The sequence below is a fragment of the Danio aesculapii genome, chromosome 4 (assembly GCF_903798145.1).
Source record: "Danio aesculapii chromosome 4, fDanAes4.1, whole genome shotgun sequence".
NCBI classification, from domain to species: Eukaryota; Metazoa; Chordata; class Actinopteri; order Cypriniformes; family Danionidae; genus Danio; species Danio aesculapii.
The window spans coordinates 4,758,638-4,784,764 of record NC_079438.1 but is presented as its reverse complement, the minus strand read 5'-3'; the positions used below and the strand labels follow the sequence as shown (position 1 = coordinate 4,784,764).

General features: G+C 42.8%; 1 protein-coding gene across 1 annotated transcript; it reads left to right on the top strand.

Moving 5' to 3' along the window:
- Window positions 1-409: 409 nt before the first annotated feature.
- LOC130222007 (NACHT, LRR and PYD domains-containing protein 12-like) lies at window positions 410-24,862 on the top strand. Its single transcript, XM_056454612.1, has 9 exons — window positions 410-493; window positions 1,643-1,754; window positions 3,576-5,579; window positions 6,834-7,007; window positions 7,142-7,315; window positions 7,452-7,625; window positions 13,387-13,560; window positions 23,985-24,031; window positions 24,122-24,862. Exons 2-9 carry the CDS (start codon window positions 1,711-1,713, stop codon window positions 24,643-24,645), a joined length of 3,315 nt encoding a protein of 1,104 aa, XP_056310587.1. The 5' UTR covers window positions 410-493; window positions 1,643-1,710; the 3' UTR covers window positions 24,646-24,862.
- The last annotated feature ends 1,265 nt before the right edge of the window (window positions 24,863-26,127 follow it).

Below are 26,127 nucleotides of genomic sequence, written 5' to 3'. Positions count from 1 at the left end.
ATGAAATGCATCGCAAAAAAAGTTGTTGTTATCTGATGTGGGGCCAGAGAGGGCCATTTTTTGTTTTTGTTTTAAAAATTTTTTAATTTTTAAATTTGCAACAATTTAAACAATATACATTTTTCTCACATTGTCATTATGGGGTATTGTGTGTAGAAGTTTGAGGAAATAAATTAATTTAATCTATTTTGGAATAAGGCGGTAACATAAAAAAATGTGGAAAAATTGAAGCGCTATGAATACTTTCCAGATGCACTGTACATCAAATCTTCCAGTCCTTTCCAAAGTATTAGAAAAGGTTGTACTTATGCAGTCTTTTTTTAGGTGTACATGAATTTAAGGAAGTGTTCCAGTCTGGTTGTGGCAGTAATGCACCTTCCAAGTTGAGTTCCTGACAGGCAATAAACCAGGAAGAAGAAGAAGAGGAAGAACTGAAAGAGTCAAAGAGCTCAGATTGTGTTTCTGCTGCACAAGAGCGTCTGCAATTCTGCATGTAAGTTTAATACTTCTACCATTACGCTCATTTGTGGAAATGATGAAGGGATTTCATACGTGTACGTGTGATTTGATTTAAATGTCTGTCTGATCCTGAAGCTCAAAGCCTCAAACACTGTTTAAACATGGTGTAAAAACATGGTCATTTCAACACTGTGTCTGAACACTTTATTTCTTAATGTTATGAAAGTGTTTTTAATCATTATAATTATGCTCACTCGATAAATCAGGACAAAATATAACTTTAAATCTACAGTCATGAAATTGAAAGAAAAGTTAAACAGGAAGAAAAACTGCTGACGTTCCTTAAACTGTTTTCAACTCTTAAATGTTACATTTTTACTACCAACTAACAAACTAAATATATAAATGAGTAATTGGCTTAACCTGATCTTATCTTGATAAACTATATATATATATATATATATATATATATATATATATATATATATATATATATATATATATATATATATATATATATATATATATATACCCAGGTTGCAAAGAATTCTGGCCCAGATTTGGCATAAAGCTGGCATAGCAGGCATTCCTTCGGCACTGACATACAGCATGTGGGCCAAACATGGCCCGGGTTTAAGGTGGCACACAAGAGTTGAACCAGATATTAAAAATGTAAATGTGGGCCACGTAAGTTTGGCGTATCATGACCCACTTTTATAGTACATTTAAATTATATTTGAGTAAAATTCTACCAATCAAGTCACTTAGAGAAAAAGCATGCCCATACACGCCTAAAGCGAAATGCTTCATGGATTTATCAAATCAGTTGCAGTCGCGGCACACCAACATATCTGGCCCAGTTATGGGTTATTAACTTGGCCCAGATATGGTCCATGTTTGGCCCTTGTAAGGAAGCCACACTTGGGCCAGTCATGTACCGTAATTCACTGCGGCATGTGGGCTAAGCAAAATCTGATTGTGTGGGCCAGATCTGGGCCAGAGAAATTTTGCTATGTGGATATATATATATATATATATATATATATATATATATAAATCATACATCAAATGTGAAATATGAAGTGTCAGATCAGGGGTTAAACCAACTGCATTACTGTTTGCGAACTCAGCATTGACTGACATAAGTGTGATATTCCTAATCTCAGTATATTGTCATCTCCAGGTGATGGTCAGCGGCTGATTGTTTCCTCAAAGCTCTGCTAATGTCTGCATTGGTGTTTTAGTTGCAGTATGGCAGAGGAGCGAGTAAAGGACTCTCTCACAGAGAAACACAGGTATTGACTCTGTTTTTACCCTGCATTTATTTGTGTTGCTATTGCCTGATCAAATGATGGACAAAGCTTCTGTTTACAACTTCAGGAAATGTGTTTAGATCGTTCTAGGCTACAGACAGCTTGATCTGGTGTATTTACCAGAGCTGAATATGTGTAATGTGTGTTGTTTAAAGTCCTGTAAAACATCAGTTAAAGCTGACCGCACAACAGTTTCAGCTTGAGCTACAGAGGAGATTAAATTAAGATAAACTAGAGCTTAATTTAATAAATTTAATACAACTATGCATGTTAAACTTATTAGACACTATACATCCGACAATAAGGTGCACGACATGTTTTGCACGATTTGTTGTTATTTTCAGACCAGCGCAACCCAAATTTTCACATTTTGCGCCACATTGTTTAAATAGAAAATCTATTTGCACCACTTTGTGGACTCATGGGCGTGTTGGTCTAAAAAGAAGGTGTGTTAAGGCGTATTGTTGCCGTGTTGCTATTTTGAGGAACTGAAATAGACTGCACCATTGATCAAGCAAAAGCTGCTCTGAAGTCTAGCGCACACAAATATCTTTACATATAAAAAAAGGATTAAATTGTTACAAAAATTATTATTTTACTACAGAGATATAAAAACCACTGCCTCCATGCCTTCTTCATGTCTGGGCGGCTTTTTTCATTTTATTCATGGCAATTTGTATTTGTATAATGTTATTAGTATTAGCAGTACTATTTATTATATGCATATTTATATTTGTTTTAATAAAAACAAGTTTAGATTTGCCCATCTGTCAGGTTTTGGAGACGTATTTGTCACTATATGGGGCAAAAGAATAGGACATGTGTTTGGAAATAACTTGTGGTTTTTTGATCACACTTCGTTATTATTGTTTATTTATCTGTTTGCTGGAAATTAGAAATAATTTTGAAACAAAGCTTTACACGAAATTAAATATGTAGGATGGATGTCATCAGTGGAGTGCATACAACACTGTTTCCTTATCCATGAAAGTAAATGAGTAAAAGTAAAGAGAAAGTAAAGAGGCAGAATGGAGTAGGCTCATTCTTTATCCTCGTGCAGATAGTCTGTTTAACTGTTTTCTCGCTAGTGAAGTGTTCAAATAGATCGTTAAAATAGACCTCAGTGTTTATAGTTCAGTAAAGGATATTTTGTCTCTCAGAGATTATATTAATTTCTATAGATACAAAATAATGTTTTGTTTTTATAGTCCTTATCTGGTTTCCGTGGTGAGTTTTTTAGTTAAAATGTTACATAAAAAAGTTTTAGAGTCAAATGTGTTGTTCAGTGAAGCAGAAATTGTGCCGAATAAGAAAGCAGCGCATGACTTATATCAAATTTTTTATGTCCTGTATATATAAACAATCACATGCTGAGTTGACAAGCGCTTAATGAACAGAAAAAAACGTCATAAATAAAAGTTTATTTAAAAAAGCAACAAACTATGATCTTCTATCAACACTAAATATATGTTCATGGCACAGTAAATACATACTTATATTAATATTGTTCTCCATCCGTTTTTACTATCTTGCAATACATGTCCTACGACTTGTTTGTTGCTTTATTTACCGTGATATGTTACACAGTTGAACACATGAAGAGATTTAGAGGGATTTGCTGAGTGTCATTTGAAAAGTAAAGCTGGTTCTTGGAACAATTTGTATATTAGAATAGTCAGGTTCTGTATTTGATCTGTGCTTTGTGCCTCAGCTGGTGTAGAGAGTGACATACATGGCTTTTCTGGAAGTTCTTTGTGCTCATATTCATTCTTTGTGTTGTTGTTGTTTCTGTAATGTGGATAGAGATGATCCGACTGGAGACCTGCAGCTGGATTCACTCCAATCAGAACATAATAAACTTCAGAGGGTCAAAGACCAGCACAAAACCAGCTTGAAGAACAAGTATGAGAGATTATTTGAGGGAATCAACCATCGAGAGACTCAAACCCTCCTGAACAGGATCTACACACAGCTCTACATCATAGAAGGAGAGAGTGAAGGAGTGAATGAAGAGCATGAGGTTTTACAGATGGAGAAAACAGCCAGAACAAAACCCTCACAACACACTCCAGTCTACTGCAATGACATCTTTAAAGCCTCAGCTGGACCAGGACATGAGGAGAAAATAAAAAAGGAGAAGGCACAGATCAAGACTGTTCTCACTGAAGGCATCGCTGGAATTGGGAAAACCGTCTCTGTGCAGAAGTTCATTCTGGACTGGGCCGAGGGAAAAGCCAATCAGGATGTAGATTTCATGTTTGTGCTTCCCTTTCGAGAGCTGAACTTGATCCGAGATCATCAGTACAGTCTTTACAGACTTCTGCTGGACTTTCATCCTGAACTTGAAGATCTGGAGCCTGAGATTTATGAGCAGTGTAGAGTTGTGTTCATCTTTGATGGTCTGGATGAAAGCAGAATCACACTGAACTTTTCAGATGAGGAGAAAGTTTGTGCTGTTACTGAATCTTCATCAGTTGGTGTGTTGATGTCGAACCTCATGAAAGGAGATCTGCTTCCCTCTGCTCTCATCTGGATCACCTCCAGACCAGCAGCAGCCCATCAGATCCCCTCCAAATACATCAACCGTCTGACAGAAATTCAGGGATTCACTGAGCCTCAGAAGGAGGAATATTTCAGGAAGAGAATCAGCGATGAGCATCAAGCCAGCAGAATCATCTCCCACATCAGAAGAGCAAGAAGCCTCCAGATCATGTGCCACATACCAGTCTTCTGCTGGATCTCCTCCACTGTGCTTCAGAAGCTCCTGGAAGAAGACCTGAGTGCAGAAATCCCTCAAACTCTGACTGAGATGTACATTCACTTCCTGCTGATTCAGATCAACATGAGGAAGCAGAAGTATGAAGAGAGAGATCCAGAGAAAGTCCTGCAGTCCAACAGAGGAGTGATCCTCAAACTTGCTGAAGTGGCTTTCAGACAGCTGATGAAGGGCAATGTGATGTTCTATGAGGAGGACCTGATTGAGAGCGGCATAGACGTCACTGACGCCTCAGTGTATTCTGGGATCTGCACTGAGATCTTCAAGGAGGAATCTGTGATTCATCAGAGGAAAGTCTATAGTTTCATACATCTAAGCTTTCAGGAGTTTCTGGCTGCGTTCTATGTGTTTTACTGCCATTTAACAAAGAACACAGATGAGCTGGAGTTGATGTATGAGACTGAATATTCATATAATCAATATCTACAGGACAGGTATGAGAACACAGAACAGCTGGAGTTGATTCATGATAGTGAATATTCAGATGATGAAGATGAGTGGATGGATGGTAATGAATCTGAATATTCATATGATCAGCATCTACAGGCCTGGTCTGAGAACTCTCTGTATGATCTGCTCAGATCAGCAGTAGATAAAGCTGTTGAGAGCAGTAATGGTCATCTAGATCTGTTCCTGCGGTTCCTGCTGGGCATCTCACTGGAGTCCAATCAGAGACTCTTCCAGGATCTACTAACACACACAGAGGACAGCTCAGAGAGCATCAGAGAAACCTCACAGTACATTAAAGACAAGATCAAGGGAGACGACCCTATCTCAGCTGAAAGATCCATCAATCTGCTCCTCTGTCTGCTGGAAGTGAAGGATCAGACTCTGTCCAGAGAGATTCAGGAGTTTGTGAAATCAGACAAGCGCTTAGCGGTAGAACTCTTTCCTGCTCACTGCTCAACAATCTCCTACATGATTGAGATGTCAGAGGAGCCGCTGGATGAGTTTGATTCTAATAAATTCAACACATCAGATGAGGGAAGACTGAGACTGATACCAGCTGTGAGAAACTGCAGAAGAGCTCTGTGAGTATTCATTCATTCATCAGTCTGCACAGAAGACTCAGATCAGTTTAGTGAATCACTGCCCTGCTTTAACATATTTATATATATACATATTCATTCATACCATGTTTAATTGGTTTGAAATGGTAATTGAATTATTTATTTGTACGCTTTTATTTAATAAAATATTAAATCAATTATGGGCCCAGACACCTGTCAGAAAAGCCCTTATAAAGGGTATAGGATTATAAATGTGAAGGCTGTATTTAGGAATAACGTTGAGAGACTTAATGGCTTATTTTATTTACATCGATTTATCCTATAATTCTTGTCATTTTTTTATGCTCTTGTTTGTCTTTCCTTAAATGTTTGTTGTTAATATGCCTGTTATTATTAACGCAACCCAGGCTCATCCTGAGAACGCAGTCCCGGGGACGTTTCTGGAGACCGCGAAATATTTAGCCGGGGGTACGTACGGCTGCATTTCATTTTTTTTAAGCGAACGCTGCGGGGCGGTGTGACGCCGTTCCCTTCGGCGCTTGCCAGCCGGCCACTCGCCTCCGTGTGGAGGGCTTTCCCGCTGCAACCAGTTTGTCCGGTTAGCTCTTCGTGTACTCTGGCGGACTCGAGGTGCAGAGAGGGGCTGACCACGATGACGACGACGACCGGGTTTGAGTCCGGGGAAGAGCGGTTCCAGAAATCAGGTAAGAAAACAAAAACAAAATCCAAAAAATGAAGCGAACAAGTTCGTCACAGGGTCAGAATGTGGTCAAAATCCGAAAACGTGGTAAAAATCAGACGAGGGCTTTTCTTTTTCTGGACGGCTTTTGTGAATCGTCGTTAGTTGGGTTTAGGGATGGAGGAGGGTGGGTCAGCCGATTGGCCGGTCGCACGGTCAATCATTCTGTCATCCAGGCAGATAGGCAGAAGGTCGTTCGACAGCAGCTTCCAGCGGGTTTATGCGAGAACGGCGCGGGAAAAAGCGCGCACAGCGGCCTCTCGCGGACTCGCGAAAACAAAAACTGCAAAAATACGTACCTCCCCGGACGTATTTCGCCGTCTCCAGAAACGTCCCCAGGACTACGTTCTCAGAATGAGCCTGGGTTGTATTAACTGCAGGTTTTTAGCAGTAATTATCTCATTAACTACACTTTTAGTGTTACTTTTAATGCTCCGCAGACTAAACGCACAAACATTTCAACAGTGTGAGTAGAACTCTACATAAACTGGCAGATTAACACATTGATATTCTTGTTTGTTTTGCCCTCTACACAGGCTACAGTGGTGTAGTTTCACTGCTCAGTTCTGTGAGAGTTTGTCTTCAGCTTTACAATCCTCAAACTGTGTCCTGAGAGAGCTGGACCTGAATAATAATGACCTGCAGGTCTCAGGAGTGAAGCTTCTTGGTGATGGACTGAAGAGTCCAAACTGTAAACTGGAGATACTGAGGTCGGGGTTCAAACACTCGATTGATTGATTCGTTTTTGTAGCAAATTAATTACTAAAAATCACACTGTTAATGTAACCTGTGTTCTTTCTCAGATTGGTCGTGTAATCGCTTGTTTTTTTTGTCCTATACCCAGGCTACAGTGGTGTAAATTCCCTGCTGACTCTTGTGAGAGTTTGTCTTCAGCTCTACAATCCTCAAACTGTGTCCTGAGAGTGCTGGACCTGAGTAACAATGACCTGCAGGATTCAGGAGTGAAGCTTCTCTCTGATGGACTGAAGAGTCCAAACTGTAAACTGGAGACACTGAGGTCTGAGTTCAAACACCTGATTGATTGATTGATTGATTTTTGTAACAAATTATTCAAAATCACACTGTAAATGTAATCTGTGTTCTTTTTCAGATTGCTCATGTGTAATCTCTTGTTTGTTTTGTTCCCTACACAGGTTACAGTGGTGTAATCTCACTGATCAGTCCTGTGAGAGTTTGTCTTCAGCTCTACAATCCTCAAACTGTGTCCTGAGAGAGCTGGACCTGAGTAACAATGACCTGCAGGATTCAGGAGTGAAGCTTCTCTCTGATGGACTGAAGAGTCCAAACTGTAAACTGGAGACACTGAGGTAAAATAAATTCTACCACATATTTTAAAATTATAAATGTTACCAAAATTAGTTGTAAATATTGTGTAATGCCAAAGTATAATGAGATGAGGAAATTACATTTGCAGTAATGATTTTTGTACTGCACTTCAACATGTTAAGCTTTCTCGTAAGCCTCCTTTCTCTGGTTTTCTTTTTTATTTGATGCACATGACAGTCAGTATAATTTTCATCAAAGTCATCGAATGTCAATTTTTATTGAACAGACCTCCCAATGATATTTAGTATTTACCTCAAATATAACAACTCAAAATAAAAGGTTTTAAAAGATGCACAACAGAGATTGGAAATGTTTTATAGATTACTAAGAACTGACATGGTCTTTTGTTGAATTTGCAGTATATTTACTGAGATCTAAAACCTTTTTGTGTCAGGGAAGAAGGCGAGAGCATTCAGGTGCAGGTCAAAATATAATTTTATTTATCTTGCTGACTGGGCAATAACAAAAAAACTCCAGCAGAGGGGCTGGAAAACCCACAGAGGGATAAAAAATATCCAGGCAAAAATATAAAAACCAAGGATGGCCTATAGAGGGCAGACGGCAGTCTAAGACGCCAATAAATAGTGTTAAAAGCAAAAGAAAATTAAATGCAATACCAACTGTCCCAACAGGAGGCGCACGGCAGTCCAAGCCATCTGTAAATAAAGTCAAAGCAAAAGAAAGTGAAAGCAAAAATGTTCCAGCGGGAGGTGCACGGCAATCCAAACCATCAGTCAGCAAGGGGTTAATGCCGGTGTGCCGGCAGCCAGGACGAGAGAGAGCAGGTGGAGTGAATGTCGGCTGGAGAGGAAGATCGCTGGTGGGCGGTAGAGGGGAACTAGAGCAGAAAGTGCGGAGAGGTAAGGAAGCCGCGGCTGATCAGCAGCAGGGACGGTCTGACTAAGGAGGAAAAAAAGGCATAAATTCAAGACAAACGTTAAAGACTGGCACTGGGGCCTAAACAGAAACGTGACGAGACAGGACTGGACAAGATTTTATAAAACAGGATCGTAAGGTAAGGCACGCGAACGATAAGGTACAAGACAGTGAGAACGAGAGGAATAAATAGGAAGACTAATGAAGGTAAACTACAGGCATGTGTGAATGAACTAATGATCTAACGAGTAGAATGACAAGTGGGTGGGGTGAGACAGCGGAGCACATGGCGAGCTGTCAAAATAACGCCATTGTCCGCCGAGAAAACAAAACAAATGAACGTGACGACAACATGCAGGTGACAGACCATGACAGTACCCCCACCCCTAGGAGCGCCACCTGGTGCCTCAGGGGAGGGGCTTACCCCATCGCTGGTGAAAGTCCACAATCAATGCCCGATCCAGAACATGCCGAGCCGGAATCCAACTCCTTTCCTCAGGACCATAACCCTCCCAGTCCACTAGATACTGAAAACCCTGGCCCCGGCGTCTGACATCCAGCAGTCTCCTGACACTGTATGCAGGAGAGCCATACACTAGGCAAGGGGGTGGGGGGGGGGGGGAGACAACAGGGTTAAGACTAGATCTAAACACAGGTTTAACCCTGGATACATGAAAAACAGGGTGTACCCGACCAAGAGTGGGAGGCAACTTGAGCCGAACTGCCACCGCACTCAAGACCTTGGTGATGAGGTATGGGCCAATGAACCTGGGAGCCAATTTACGTGAGGCTACCCTAAGAGGCAGGTCATGGTGGATAACCATACCTTCTGAACACACACATATTCAGATGGGGTGGTACAATGACGGTCAGCTGCTGCTTTGGTCCGTCTAGAGGTCCGAGCCAAGACCTCCTTAGCCCTCATCCAGGTGCGGCGGCACCGTCGGACAAAGGCCAAGGTCAACAGAACTGCAGCATCAAGTTCCTGTGAGTGGAACAAAGGAGGTTGATAACCCATAGAACAGAGAAATGGGGACATACCTGTAGACGCTACCGGCAGGGAATTATGGGCGTACTCAACCCATGAGAGCTGTTGGCTTCAGGAACAAGGATTCTGGGAGGTCAGGCAGCGGAGGGTTCTTTCAAGATCCTGGTTGGCTCGCTCACATTGCCCATTGGTCTGAGGGTGAAAACCTGAAGAAAGACTCATTGAGGCTCCAATCTGTCGACAGAACTCTCTCCAAAACCGGGAAACAAACTGTGGTCCCCTATCAGAGACTACATCAACTGGAAGGCCATGAATCCGGAAGACATGGTCAACCATAGCTTGAGCTGTTTCCTTGGCTGAGGGAAGTTTGGGCAAAGGAATAAAATGGGCTGCTTTAGAAAAACGGTCTACTACAGACATGATGACAGTGTTTTCTTTTGAGGGGGGAAGGCCAGAAACAAAGTCAAGGGCCAGGTGTGACCATGGATGAGAGGGAATGGGCAAGGGCTTGAGCAGACCAACAGGCGCTTGGTTAGAAGTCTTGTTCTAACAAGCTCCCTATTACCAATGTCGTAATTACGTTCTGCTGGGCTCAGGCGATGAGAGAAAAAGGCACAAGGGTGCACCTTCCCATCCTTTGAGGACCGCTGAGATAGGACCGCGCCTACCCCAACATCAGAGGCATCTACCTCGACAATAAATTGTTTTTCAGGATCTGGAATAGAAAGGACAGGAGCAGAGATGAAACGGGACTTAAGAGCATCAAAGGCCTCCTGAGCCTGTGTGTTCCACCTGAACAATACCTTAGTGGAGGTGAGAGCCGTTAAGGGTGCAGCAATCTGACTAAAGTTCCTGATGAAGCGCCTATAGAAATTGGCAAAACCCAGGAAATGCTGCAGAGCCTTGCGGGTGTTAGGGACTGGCCACTTGGCAACAGCCCTTCTCTTGGCAGTATCAGGTTTTATTCCCTCAGCCGAGATGACATACCCCAGGAATGTAACCGACTTAGTGTGGAACTCGCACTTCTCCGCCTTAACAAAGAGTTGGTTCTCTAGTAGTCGTTGGAGGACCTGACGCACATGATGAGTGTGTGCCTGTAAGGAGGATGAGAAAATGAGAATATCATCCAGGTACACAAAGACAAACTTGTTTACCATGTCTCTCACGTCATTAACCAGGGCCTGGAAGACAGCTGGGGCATTGGTCAGACCAAAAGGTAAAACAAGATATTCAAAGTGTCCCGTAGGGGTATTAAAAGCTATTTTCCACTCATCTCTCTCACGGATGCGCACCAAGTGGTAAGCGTTACGGAGGTCTAATTTGGTAAAGACCCAGGCTCCCTGCAACAACTCAAAGGCAGATGACATAAGAGGTAAGAGGTACCTGTTTTTAATTGTGATGTCGTTCAGCCCTCTGTAGTCGATACATGGACGCAGGGAGCCATCCTTCTTCTTTACAAAGAAGAAGCCCGCACCCGCAGGTGATGATGAGGGACGGATGAGACCAGTACTAAGTGATTCCTGAATACCTGTCCATAGCCTCTCTTTCTGGACCAGAAAGGGAATACAAGCGAACCTTGGGCGGAGAAGTGCCTGGGAGGAGGTCAATGGCACAGTCGTATGGTCGATGAGGAGGGAGAGATCCACCCCGAGACCTGCTAAAGACCTGGCGAAGACCATGATACTCAACCGGGACCTTAGTTACATCAACAGTCTCCTCCTGCAACAGAGAACACAAAGAACCAGGAGACAAGGCAGAACCCAGACAAGAAGCAAGACAAGACTGACTCCAGGCCAACACAGAATTCCCAGACCAATCAACCAGAGGATTGTGCCGTACCAGCCAGGGATGCCCCAAGACAACAGGGGAACCTGGTGAATCAAAAAGGTACAGTTCAATGGCCTCATGGCGATATCCAGAAATGACAAGACTTACACGAGGGGTGATGTGGGTAATGGTAGAGAAGAGCTGACCCGCCAGCGACCAGAAATGGGAGAAGGAAGGGAGATGGCGGGAATACCCCACTGCTTGGCTGTGGAACTGTCCAGGAAATTGCCCTCTGAGTTGAGGGATCCCTCATGTTGTATGGTGATGGGCAACAGGGTGCGAGACGGGGGAATTCAGACAGGGAGAGGCGCCCACCAGGATCCCCCGGTTTACTGATGGGCCCTGGCTTTTAAAGGGCACTTGATGACAAAGTGCCCTGGTTTGCCACAGTAGAGGCACACGCCACGAGCTAAGCGGTCCCTCTTCTCCTGAGGCGTGAGGCGCATACGTCCCATCTGCATGGGCTCAGGATCGGATGAGGGAGTAGAGGAGGTTTGTTGGAGAGGATGTCATCAACCCTCCAGGAAGAATGGACAGACCGCCACTGGCGACGGCGGCAAAGGCGTCCCTCCACACGTAGAGCCAGGTCAATAAGAGTCTCCAGGTGACGGAGCGACCCTCCTGGGTCAGTCGTGCCAACCGGGTGGCCGCCTCATCTCCCTGTGCAGACCGGTCAAAGAGCTTAATCATTTCCTCCTTAAAGTCGTCAAAAAAGCGGCAGAAAGGTGCCCTGGCATCCCAGACTGCAGTTCCCCACTCGCGTGCTCTCCCAGTAAGCAGGGTCAGGACATATGCCACCCTGGAGGCCTCTGAGGCATAACGGCGGGGTTGTAGGGCAAAAGCAATCGCACACTGCGATAAAAAGGCCCGACAGGAGCTGGGGTCTCCATCATCCGGTGGTGGATTGTTGGCATGGGGCTCTGGATCGTGGTGGTGTGTGGTGAGAGGAGAAGCAACCTGTCTGGATCCTGCAGCGTCATGCTGGAGCGACTCAATTCGTGCATTGAGCTCGACCACCTGGGCAAGTGAGCATCTCCACCTCTCTGGAGGTGGTGGTGAGCTGGGTGGCATGTTGACCCAAGAGAGCACCCTGCTGGGCAAGCGCAGTTCGCACCTGGTCCGAACCTGCTGAATCCATGATGACCTTATCGTTCTGTCAGGGAAGAAGGCGAGACGATTCAGGTGCAGGTCAAAATATAATTTTATTTATCTTGCTGACTGGGCAATAACAAAAACCTCCAGCAGAGGGGGCTGAAAAACCCACAGAGGGATAAAAAATTTCCAGGCAAAAATTAAAATATAAAAACCAAGTATGGCCTATAGAGGGCAGACGGCAGTCTAAGATGCCAATAAATAGTGTTAAAGCAAAAGAAAATTAAATGCAATACCAACTGTCCCAACAGGAGGCGCACGGCAGTCCAAGCCATGTGTAAATAAAGTCAATGCAAAAGAAAGTGAAAGCAAAAATGTTCCAGCGGGAGGCGCACAGCAATCCAAACAGAGCAGGAAGTGCGGAGAGATGAGGAAGCCGCGGCTGATCAGCAGCAGGGACGGTCTGACTAAGGAGGGAAAAAAGGCAGAAATCCAAGACAAACGTTAAAGACTGGCACTAGGGCCTAAACAGAAACGGGACGAGACAGGACTGGACAAGAATTTATAAAACAGGATCGTAAGGTAAGGCACGCGAACGATAAGGTACAGGACAGTGAGAACGAGAGGAATAAATAGAAAGACTACTGAAGGTAAACTACAGGCAGGTGTGTGAGACAGCGGAGCACATGGCGAGCTGTCAAAATAGCGCCATGTGCGCCGAGAAAACAAAACAAATGAACGTGACGACAACATGCAGGTGACAGACCATGACATTGTGAGGTTGTCTTACTTTCTTTAAAAATTATATTGTATTTTAATCATTGTGAAATATATTCGCAATAAAGAATATTTGTAATAAAGGATATCTGTAAAATTCAAATTGTTGAGACTGTGTGTTAGTGCCGTCTGTCTATCAGAGACTAATGTGATGGACTAAGGGACTGTTCGTGTGTTTGTAGGTTGTCTGGCTGTATGGTGACAGAGGAAGGCTGTGGTTTTCTGTCTTCAGCTCTGACTTCAAACCCCTCACACCTGAGAGAGCTGGATCTGAGCTACAATCATCCAGGAGATTCAGGAGTCAAGCTGCTCTCTGAACAACTGGAGGATCCAAACTACACACTGGACAAACTCAAGTATGTGTAGCATGTACATGTTTTAATTTAGATGATTTCTCTTTAGAGGCAGGTAGCGGGTAAACTCTGGTAAATTAGATTAAACTTTACTGTCATTGTGCAAAGTACAGAGCCAATGAAATGCAGTTAGCATCTAACCAGAAGTGCAAATAACAAGAGTGCAAATAATATAAATGTGTAAAAATATGTATTTACAACTTTATGGGATATAGTGCAAGGTAAATGAGATAAAGGTGCAGGAGTATAGACATAAAGTGCATGTAAGGTGTATTATCATACAGTGAGGATGTTTTGGTACAGGCACAATGGTATAGCTGTCTTGAAGCCATTGGGAACAATGGATTGTGAAAAGGAGGGGTGTTGAAGACAATAGCCGCGTTTCCACTATCGCGCTTAAAGCGAGCGAGCCAGGGCGAGCCAAGGCCAGTCGCGTTTCCACTACTTTCACTTCCGGGGCGTAATCGGGCCAAAGCGGGGCTTCCTTGGGGCCAGCGTCCGGCCTTTATCGGCCCGCCGAATACCTTGGGCCAAGGAGGGCCAACTAGGGCTTCAGGGCGGGGTTACGTACAAAGGCGGAGTTTTCCTGTCAGGTAAAGAGGAGACAAGGTGCTTTCTTCCCTCACATTTGTTTTGCTATCGCGCTTGATCAACTCACTAAAAAGAAGAAAAAATGGATAGCAGCCAAAATATGTGTTCGAAGTAAATGCCGCCGAACTCGAATGTCCTTATCCAGGGATCGCTGTCTGGCCTTACACCAACAGACCACAAACAGTAAAAAAGCAATCGCTTCGGTGTTCTCCATCTTCCAGCTCTCGTAGTGATGCCAGGTTGTGTTTGTGGTTATAATTTGAGTTTTTTGTTCCCGCTGAAGTGGGCGGGTTGTGTGACGTTTGATTCGGGGGACGTTCTGGGGGCGGTGTTTGCGTGACGTGCTGCGAGCAACTAGCCCGACAGTGGAAACGCGACATGATTTCGGCCTCATTTCTCAACCTCCCGGGCTATTGGCCCGGCCTGGCCCGATTAAAGCCCTGGCTCGCACTGGCCTGATAGTGGAAATGCGGCTATTGTGGCAGGAATGCCATCAGGGCCATCAGATATGTGTGAATTCACCATACTCAAGGTGGTGCACACATCACTAGTGAAAAGTGAGAGGCAGCTCATCAGGAGGCAGCGTCGTTTTGATGGGTGTTTCTGTGCATTTTCAGTCAAATCGGGTATAGTTGTTCAGTTCATCAGTGACTGTGGTGTTGGTGGGAGGTGTGCTTAGCTTATCATTTGTGAGTGCATGGACACTGGTCCAAATATGCCAATGGTCATGATTTTTAAATCAATTCTTGATTGTGTTGTTTGTAGTTAAATTTACTCTTTGAATTTTGAAATTTACTTTGAATTCCCCTACTTAGATTGGACCTGGATAAGATCTAGGCTTCATGATCACCAGATTGGCAGTCATGTGCCTTCAGCAGGAGCCGTACTTCATTTGTCATCCACGGTTTCTGATTGGGATGCATCTTAAATATTTTGTGGGTGGTTACACGGTCAACACATCTGATGATATGTTCCAAGACACAGCTGGTGTAGGTATTAATCAACCCAGGCTCATTCTGAGAATGTAGTCCCATGGATGTTTCTGGAGACCGCGAAATACGTCCCGGGAGGTACGTATTTTTGCAGTTTTTGTTTTCGCGAATCCGCAAGAGGCCGCTGTGCGCGTTTTCCCCGCGCCGTTCTCGCGTAAACCCGCTGGAGGCCGCTGTCGAATGACCTTCCGCCTGTCTGCCTGGATGACAGAATGATTGACCGTCCGACCGGCCAATCGGCTGACCCACCCTCCTCTGTCCCTAAACCCAACCATCGACGATTCACAAAAGCCCTCCAGAAAAAGAAAAGCCCTCGTCTAATTTTTACTACGTTTTCGGATTTTGACCACATTCTCACCCTGTGATGAACTTGTTCGCTTTATTTTTTGGATTTTGTTTTTGTTTTCTTACCTGATTTCTGGAGGCGCTCTTTCCGCCAAAAGTACACAAAGAGCTAACTGGACAAACTGGTTGCAGCGGGAAAGCCCTCCACACGGAAGCGAGCGGCCGGCCGGCAAGCGCCGAAAGGAACGGCGTTACACCGCCCCGCAGCGTTCACTTAAAAAAATGAAATGCAGCCGTACGTACCCCCGGCTACGTATTTCGCAGTCTCCAGAAACGTCCACGGGACTACGTTCTCAGAATGAGCCTGGGTTGGTATTATTATATATGTGTGGGAGTCCACTGTGGCATAAGGAACTGGAACTCCTGTAGTTTAAAGTCAGCTTCTTCTAGCCAAACTTTGACAGATTCAATATCAGCAGAACAGTGTTATTTGGTGATAACAGCGTCAGTGCGCCAGGATCTGTTTTCCTAAATGCAAACACCTCCAATTTTGCTCTTACCAGAGTCTTAAGCTGTCCTGTCCACTCTGTAGATATTGCGCCCCCTAGCTCAATCACGCTGGTTTGGAATGGTGTTATTGAGCCACGATTTCACGAAAACTATAAAATTACGATCCATAAACACTTGCTGACTGATTCAGAGTCATAGTTTGCTAGAGATCACACATTAGTGAGTAAAATGCTTGGAAAATTTTGAGGATCTCGCATTTGTTCTGAAATACCGTGGATTTTCCGCAAATTCTGGGTCTAGACAGCACATGTTAAATATGAGTAAACTTACAGAAGCTGTGTCTCATTTCAAAGGCTGCATCCTCCGAAGGATGCAGACTTTAAAGGTGAGTCCTTCGAAGTCCACACAGGCCGAACTGAGCATTTTGAAATGAGACGATCTAGCCTATAGAGCAGGCATGGGCAAACTCGATCCTCGAGGGCCGGTGTCCCTGCAGAGTTTTGCTCCAACACTAATCAAACACACCTGAACACCCTAATTAGTGTCTTCAAGATCACTAGAAAGCTACAAGCAGGTGTGTTTGATTAGGGTTGGTGCAAAACTATGCAGGGACACCGGCCCACGAGGATCGAGTTTGCCCATCCCTGCTATAGAGGATAGATCTCGTCACCAGGCAACCGTAACAGCTGCTGTTAACAAGCGCTGATAAAATCTGTAATGACTTTTTCACAAGGAGATTTTAAAACTTATTTTAAGCAATCTAAAGGCAAAACAAGGTATACAAAGGCTGGAAATATATTTCCGTTGAGCCATACATGTACATATAAACATGTAAACTGTCTATAAAATCACTCTTTAGTAAGACACGTCATATTCTTTTGTTTTCTTAACACGTGTTTAGAAATCCAAGTAAAATAAACTTAATTCATAAATTTAAACCAGAGTTTTCTTTTAAAAGTTCCCTGCCCTTATCAGCATGCAATGAATCTTGGCTGGTTCGAGGCCGCGAGGGATCCACCGGTTGTGTCCTTCATTAAATGTGAAACGAAAGATGCATTTTGATACCGCATTTGAAGGAGCCTTCAAATATTTTTGAAATGGGACAGCCTTTGTCGCGCCGCGATGACGCAGCGCACTTCGAATGCATCCTTCGGAGGATGCAGCCTCTGAAATTGCTTGCTGAAAAATTGCAGCGAAACCCTGAGAATTGAGGTGAGTGAACGTAGTTACTTAAAGACTTGTTGAGGGCACAGCACGTAACACTGGCATGGTGTCAGGCCTCTTTCACAGCACATGCACTAGCAGAGCAAAGCAGTGGGTGTGTGTGTGAGCGTCAACGACACTGCAACCAGATGCACAGATCTTTGTATTTCTATTTTCTATCTATATACAGCTGACGTTAGAATCCCCCCGGATGGCCTTCCTGAGAGACTATACCTGTGCTATAACTCAATGACTTTGAGCTTTGAGCACACACAACTTATATATATAAATACAAGATTTTCAAACATACAGTATCCTTTAAATTTGATTTATTTTATTATTTTATTTGTTTTATTATTAATAAGTGAATGAGTTTAATTGTTATTCGGTTGAAATTAAGTGTTATTTTATAATTTAAAGAACCCAATGTCTGGGTCTAGGAGTAATAAAAAAAAAAAAATCAGTCATTTTAGGCTGCAAAAATCTGAACAAATCCCGCAAAATCCTGAAGAGACTGATCAATCCTTTGCAAAACATAGAGAAATGCTGAGCTTCACGTTATTCATGTGGCACCATAATTCTGGAGGCAGATAAAGGTTTCGGTTTAGTAATGAATGGTAGTTTAGGGGCAGCTACTGCAATAGCATGATCTTCGGAGGATTGCAAACAATATCTGGCAACACTACATTACTGCTGTTACACCAAATTCTGTTACCATATTCCGTGACCATAGCTGTTTGGCTTGAACTTGATCAAATATGCAGGTTTGAGTACACACAAGCAGCTTAAGTTAAACATCGGTGAAAATACAGGTTCATAAAGTGCTCATCATTGCACTTGTATGACTGTGAGAATTGTGAACTATTCAAAACAGCTTTCTTTATATCAAGAAACAGTTATTTCATTCTCCATTTACTATGATTAATGTTCTCCAAATATGCGGCATTAATCCAGAATGTTAGATTAAGTATTTATTATTTAAGTATTAAGTATTCTGAAGTAATGACGGAAGCTTTAATTCAATTCACCTTTATTTGTATAGCGCTTATACAATGTAGATTGTGTCAAAGCAGCTTCACATAAATGGTCACAGTAAATAGGAACAGTGTAGTTCAGTTTGTAGTGTTTAAGTTAAGTTCAGTTTAGCTCAGTTCAGTGTGGTTTAATAATCACTACTGAGAGTCCAAATATTGAAGGGCAAATCCAACGATGCGCAGCTCTACAGATCCCGAACCATGCAAGTCAGTGGCGACAGCGGAGAGGGAAAAAAAACTTCACTAAATGGCGAAAGTGAAGAAAAAAAACCTTGAGAGAAACCAGACTCAGTTGGGCACGGCCATTTTAATTTCTCCACTAGCCAAACGTCTCGTGCAGAGCTGCAGTCTCAGTGGCGGAGGCTGGAAGCTGGCCTCAGCGAAGACTCGTCTGTCTCTGGAGCGTCACAGGAATCAGTCTCATGTTCTCCACTCCTCCATGACCACCACAGTAGCTGCTCAGGATACGGCCCGGTCCAGGATATGAAAACCTTGGGATCATCTCGTCGTTGGTCTTGGATCGAATCAGTGACTCTGCATAGTCTGAGGGCCTCGGGAAGAGTATCCCCAGGTGGAAACGGAGAATAACATCACAACAGTTAATATTTTAAACATGAAAACAATTACTTTAAATCAAAATAATATTTCACAACCTTTTATTCTTATTTTTGCTCGAATAATCAAAGCCTTAGTGAGCTCTTTTCAAACTTTTCACAACCTGAATAAAGCACCATCCGATCACCGTGGTCTCATGAGGTCACATGGGCATACTTCCAATTGATGTGTTTGTTTGTGGGGTTCGCAACTCAACATGGCTGTCGTCATGATTTGTTTTGAATGCCGAAGGCGGGAACTCATTAGCGGGATAACTAGCTCAGATGGAGAATTCTGCATTGTGTCGTTTATATACGGTCAGCTAATACAAAGAATATTTGTTTTCATGAAAAGTTGGCTCATTTAAAAGTGCAGGTTTCAGGCTTTATGCAGGCATGCCTCTCATATCTTTAAGGCAGATATTCACAGGGATTTGAAATAAGTTGCTGGGGTTCATTTGTAGTTTCTTAATAATAAGCTTAATAACAGCTAGCTTGTAAGGGTTTGGAACATGGCCTAAAGATAAAGAAGAGTTGATGAGGTTAAGAAGAGGTTCTCCTACTACAAGTAGCTACTCTTTCAGTTATTTTGGTGGAATCAGGTCTAACATACATGTAGCTGGTTTAGAACCAGTTGTAAGTTTATCTAACTCCTCCTGTCATACAGATTTGAAGCACTGTAGGTTATTTTGATTTAGTGGAATGTCTATTAAATCTGAAGTATAAGACAGTGAAGAAATTGTAACAAGTGGAAGTGATTTTAACAAATCTGTAAATGCGAGTCTTAAAGTATCAATAGTGTCATCTATGTGGATGTTGATATTAGTACATTCGTATGTCTTATGTCAAAATATATATGTTTTAATCAGTATTAACCAGTAAGTCAGAATTTAAATCAGCTCTTTAAACTCTTTTAGAAAATTGACATAGGGTTCTGGGTGTCACGTTTCGAGTAGGGGGAAAAAGGGGCGAGGACCCAAGTCCAGGGTAAATAAGAATTTATTCATAATACATCAAAATAAAAGGCAAAAACAGCAAAACAAACTACCCCGAGGGGGAAAACATGAATTATAAAGCAAAAACAAACTTGACTGGGTTGGCTGGACAAAGTAGGGCTGGACACAACAGCACAGGGAAATATCGACGACAAACTGCACAGGACAGCAGACATGAGGAGAATATAAGCAGGAGTAAATCAACAAACAGATGAACATAATTAACTAATAATGGGTTAACAAGGAGGGTGGGACTAGACAATAGACAGGAGAGCACCTGACACAAAGAGACAACACAAGCCATGTGCTCACATAAAACAAAACTAGAACACGCAGCCAATGAGAGAACTCATTAACTGAGTATTCTTATGACTGGACAAACACTGAAGCACACAACAAAAGCCTGCGACCACAATGTAAACACAGAGCCACGTGCTTTGACAACAGACGCAAGACACGAGCACACGATAAGTGAAAACACCTTACCGTGCGCTCACACAAATGCAACGCACATGTTTCATCTCAGCGCCAACCGAAACCAACTAGACGGAGACGCTGAGAATGAAACAGCGCGGTGCTGACAAAACAAAACACAAACACGAGTACAAGATGCGGGCGCACGCACAGTCCGCGCGCACCCAGACAATGACAAAACAAGTGCTCGACCCAAGAAAACTGAGCCGAGCACTACAGGACAGGACTAGACGGAGCTAGTGTCCGGACTCTGCCACCAAAACAAGAAGTTACAAGACCAGAGTGGCAGAACCCTGACACTGTTTCTATATACAGTGATTAAAGCTAGAGATAACATGGATTTATTATGAACATCCGGAAGCATAACATTAAGCACCAATACTTCAAAAGAGTTAAACATAATTCTCTGATTAACATTAAGAATATCACTAAAGATTGATGCTACTCCAGCACTATGACCAGTCTGAGGAGGCACTTGCTTATAATTATATCCTGGAGGAGTTGCTTCATTCAAACTAATATAGTCATTTTGTTTCAGCCAGGTTTCAGTAAGAGAGAGCATTAAGATTGTTATCTTTTATTATTTCATTTATGTAACCGGTGTTTGACTCTCTGCGTTGTGTACAATAAAGAAACAGGCCACTGGTTCGGTTGCTGATGGTGGGTTAATTGTCACTCAAGCGTCAGGTCAGGTCAGACTGGATGGATCAGAAAACAGCACAATAAGGAGATACGATTTCGCTTGTAAATTTACCCACCTCTCCTCAGCGCTCTCAATGCGGACTCGGCAAACATAACAATAACATCATACTCAATTAAATCTAGGTAAACGCATCACGAAAGTGTACAAAAAGGAAATAAATCAAAATAACAAATGATTACAGTTCCATACATTGTGATGTTAATTAATCTTCCTCTATCTAACTTCATGTTACTAATTAATGCAATTGGGAAACAAATGTAAACACAAATAAGAACAAATGTGCATCAAAAATACCTGGATGGATCAGAAAACAGCACAATGAGATATGATTTCGCTTGTAAATTTCCCCACAAATAAATTGCAGTTAGATGATCGATCAAAATCACTGAGTTTTGCATATGTAGCGGTCGTTTCTCTGCGTTGTGTTATTTTTAATGAAAGAAATCTCCACACAAATCTGGTCGTGCTGAGGTGATTTTATTTTGCCTGTAGTCTCTCTTTTGCCTCTCCTCAACAGACATCGGGAAAGAGAGACAAGCTCTCCATATACATACACAAGATGTATAATATTAGATACTAATATAAAATAACAGTAATAATAACAATATGAATATAAATAATAACTCTTATATAAAAATATATTAATATTCACAATTACAGCAATAGTGTTACCTAAATATCAATTTACATACCTGTACAACACACACAACCAGGCAGTCACTCTCTCAATATCAGTTGAGTCTCTCTTTTGCCTGTTAACCACAAGGTATCTTTGAAATACAGATATTCAACTACTAAACACACTGCTGTAATGTCTATTCTATTAATAAGTCTCAATGCATCTTTAATGTGCTTACAAAATATATATATTCAAACTTATATACATACTTATACATATTCAACCCTTTTATATACATCTATATATTATTTATTACTGCATACCTATCTATTTATCAAAGTAGATCTATGTAATTATAAGATATTTAATCAAAACTTTAGCCGCGACGACGCTAATACTTCTCTCACTCGCGACGCACGTGCGCGAGCTGCCATTTCACTTTCACCCATTAACAGCACTGAAATAAACCTAACTTATTAACTTGAACTAGTGGTCAAATATAACATTACGTGGCCTGTTTTCTCAAAAGCAGGTCATCTAAACATAATATATACAGCTAAACAGCATTTTAAAGTCAACCCTGCTGAAAAATCCAGCTTAAACCAGCCTTGGCTGGTTGGCTGGTTTTAGCTGGTTGACCAGCCTGGTTTTAGAGGGGTTTTGGCCACTTTCAGGCTGGTTTCCAGCCATTTCCAGCCTGGTCTTAGCTGGTCAGGCTGGAAAATGACCAGCTAAATCCAGCTAAAACCAGCTTGACCAGCCTGGTTTAAGCTGGACATAGCTGGTTTTGGCTGGGCTTCCAGCCTGGCAAGTTGGTCAAGCTGGTTTTAGCTGGTCATTTTCCAGCCTGACCAGCTAAGACCAGGCTGGAAATGGCTGGATACCAGCCTGAAAGTGGCCCCTCTAAAACCAGGCTGGTCAACCAGCTAAAACCAGCCAACCAGCCTAGGCTGGTTTAAGCTGGATTTTTCAATAGGGAAATGAGCAGAGCTCATAGAAACTGTACCTCTCCTCAACAGACATCGGGAAAGAGGAAGAGCTCTGAGCGCGCCAACACTTATATCTCTCTTGCCAAGCAACGTCAGCCGACGTGTACACCGTGACTCTTAACCACGCGAAAGCGCATAATATTCTTTCAAAATAAAAACCCCAGACAAATAATCATTTAAATATAACATAATATAAAGAAATAATGATTTATAATCTGGTGTAACAACATACCCTGCTTCACACACACACACACACACACACACACACACACACACGCGCACACACGCACACACACACACACACACACACACACACACACACACACACACACACACACACACACACACGCACTCAACTGTGCTCAGTAAAAACTATTAATTTCATCCATCCACCTGAAGAAAATACTTCCTAGTTAATATAGAACACTCTTACAAACACTACCATTGCATATTAAAAGCTTATTTAAAACATCCAACAACTTTTAGAACGATTTCCCTAGGAGCACCATTACCTGCTCACCTCTCCTCAGCGCGCTCAATGCGGACTAAGGGCACAGCGCGGCAACCGGAAGTGACGTAGCGCGGTAACCGGAAGTGACATCGCGCGCCAAACAAATATAAAACTACTCTCATTAAACAACACAAATAAAGTAAAAACTAAATTCGAACATATTTCTAAACAAACTGATGTAAAACAAATGCACACAAATTAAAAGGAGGGACTATTAGTGAAAGACATTAAATTAATACTCTTCCCTGCTGAAAAATCCAGCTTAAACCAGCCTAGGCTGGTTGGCTGGTTTTAGCAGGTTGACCAGCCTGGTTTAAGAGGGGTTTTGGCCATTTCCAGGCTGGTTTCCAGCTATTTCCAGCCTGGTCTTAGCTGGTCAGGCTGGAAAATGACCAGCTAAAACCAGCTTGACCAGCCTGGTTTAAGGTGGACATAGCTGGTTTAGGCTGGGCTCCCAGCCTGAGTAGACTGGTCAAGCTGGTATTAGCTGGTCGTCTCCCAGCCTATTTTCACTTATTTGCTGTTTTTCTGGTTTAATTCTTATTAGATTTGTTCTAGAATACATAGTAATTTAACTATTCTAATAATATGAGGAACAGACACGGTCTCTTTGGGGTAAGCCTGTCATTTAAGTGGGATGAGCAAGAGTCTGTATGGCTAAACTGTGAATTTTCACTTACTACTGACTCTTGATCAGGCTCCTGAAGTCCCTCTTTAGGATCCCCGTCTGCCGCAGCCTGATGTTGTTCACTCCCGCATGAAGGATACACTAATGTACTTATTAATGCAGTTTTTAAAATATGAATATAACGCATTAATCATCAGCTAATCATAATAAAACATTTAACTGCCATCTAATGTGAAAATAAATTCATTTAAGGAGTCTACTGACTGCAGATCTGCTGAAAATATGTGTATGTGTTTACAGTCTGGATCATGGAGGAGAGAAGTGGATTACAGCAGGACTACGCAAATGTACGACTATATACACACACACACACACAAGCACACACATACCTGTAGTGAGTGTTGTTGTGTTCTAAACGTGTCTCTTCTTGTGTTCAGATGCCTGTTTTCTCACACTGGATCCAAACACAGCGTACCGTCATCTCATTCTGTCTGAGGAGAACAGAGAGGTGAAGCGTGTGAGAGAGAAACAGCCGTATCCTGATCATCCGGACAGATTCAGTCATCATGCTTACGTGTTGTGCAGAGAGAGTGTGTGTGGACGCTGTTACTGGGAGATTGACTGGAGCGGAGATGTGGACATATCAGTGTCGTATAAGAGCATCGGGAGGAAGGGAGGAGGTAACGAGTGTTGGTTTGGAAATAATGCTCAGTCCTGGAGTCTAGTCTGCTTGAAGCTTAGGGGATTCTTATTCAGACACGATTACGCAGAGATCCGTCTCCCAGTAAAGTCGATCAGCAGGAGAATAGGAGTGTTTGTGGATCACAGCGCAGGAACTCTGATCTTCTACAACATCTATAGAGACACAATGAGCCTCATCCACTCAGTCCAGACCACGTTCACTGAGCCGCTCTATCCTGGGTTTTGGGCTGATCATGGAGCATCAGTGAAACTGTGCTGAAGACTGAGAGACTGAGGAGAGATTTTCACAGCTCAGTGTGTGACACCAGCTCAGTATTCAAAGCTTTTTCATTGTATTTTATACTCCTAAAACTGTTAAGATGTAAAATATTTAAGAATGCAACTCCCCCCAACGCTTCCTATGCTGAATATAGTCTGATACTGTTCAATATTAGCACTTACACTGAATTATTATATTTTTTTAAAGTTTTATACGCTTATGTTTAATGCTTAATGAATATAATGGTTTTGTATTTAAAATAATATAATTTACATCTATAGTTGTGCTGTAATCTTACATTTATTCTGTTAAATAAACCGAATATTGTGCTTATTGCGCAATTAATCCATGATCACATGATCACTGAGGTTCTAAATAATCTCTGCATTATTGTTTTTGTGCATCGATGTGCTCGGAAATTAGGTTTATTTGTTCATCCAATTTGAAGAATCTTGTTGTGATTGATGATCATTTGATGAACAGATCAGCACTGTAGTAAATGTGAGGTTTGTCCATCTGAGTCTGTCAGCTAAAGTCAAACCCTTCCATGAGGAGTTAATAAGAGTAATTCATGTCTGCTGGATTACATCAGTCGACTGTTCAATGTGTAAAGTTACTCCAGACTGATGGAGTTTTCCTGCTAAATGCGACTAATAACATCAACCCAGGCTCATTAGGAAAACGTAGTCCCGAGGACGTTTCTGGAGACTGCGAAATACGTCCTGGGAGGTACGTATTTTTGCAGATTTTGGTTTTTGCGAATCCGCGAGAGGCCGCTGTGTGCGGCTTTTTGGCTTCTCGGACGTCTCCCGCGAGTGCCGTTCGCGCCCGCGCTGTTCTTGCATGAACCCACCAGAGGCCGCTGTCGAACGAACCTCTGTCTGTCTGTCCGACTGGCTGAATGATTGACTTGGCGACCGGCCAATTGGCGGGCCGACCCATCCTCCTCCTTCCCCGAACCCAACCAATTTTACCGATCGACCCGCCCGCCCTAAACCCGACCAACGATTTACAAAAGCCGTCCGGAAAAAGAAAAGCCCTCGTCCGATATTTTTATAATTTTTTTACGTTTTCGGATTTTACCACATTCTCACCCTGTTATGAACCTCTTCGCTTTATTTCTTGGATTCTGTTTTAGTCTTACCTGATTTCTGGAACCGCTCTTCCCTGGACTCAAATCCGGTTGTCGTGGTCAGCTTCTCTCTGCGTATCGAGTCCACCGACGTACAGGACGAGCTAACCAGACAAACTGGTTGCGGCAGGAAAGCCCTCCACACGAAGGTAAGCGGTCAGTCGGCGAGCGCAAAAAGGAACGGCGTCATACCGCCCCGCAGCGTTCGCTTAAAAAACGAAATGCAGCCATACGTACCTCCGGCTACATAATTCGCGGTCTCCAGAAACGTCCTCAGGACTACGTTTTCGGAATGAGCCTGGGTTGCTTACACCTTAACCCACCCTTAAACCTACCCATACCATACAAAC

What these genes read in the sequence shown, in the direction of transcription:
- LOC130222007 (XM_056454612.1), top strand. Translation starts at nt 1,711, where the DNA reads ATGGCAGAGGAGCGAGTAAAGGACTCTCTCACAGAGAAACACAG. An exon ending in TGTAAACTGGAGACACTGAG is followed by an intron (nt 7,316 to 7,451) that starts GTCTGAGTTCAA and finishes TTCCCTACACAG; the next exon opens with GTTACAGTGGTGTAATCTCA. An exon ending in TGTAAACTGGAGACACTGAG is followed by an intron (nt 7,626 to 13,386) that starts GTAAAATAAATT and finishes GTGTGTTTGTAG; the next exon opens with GTTGTCTGGCTGTATGGTGA.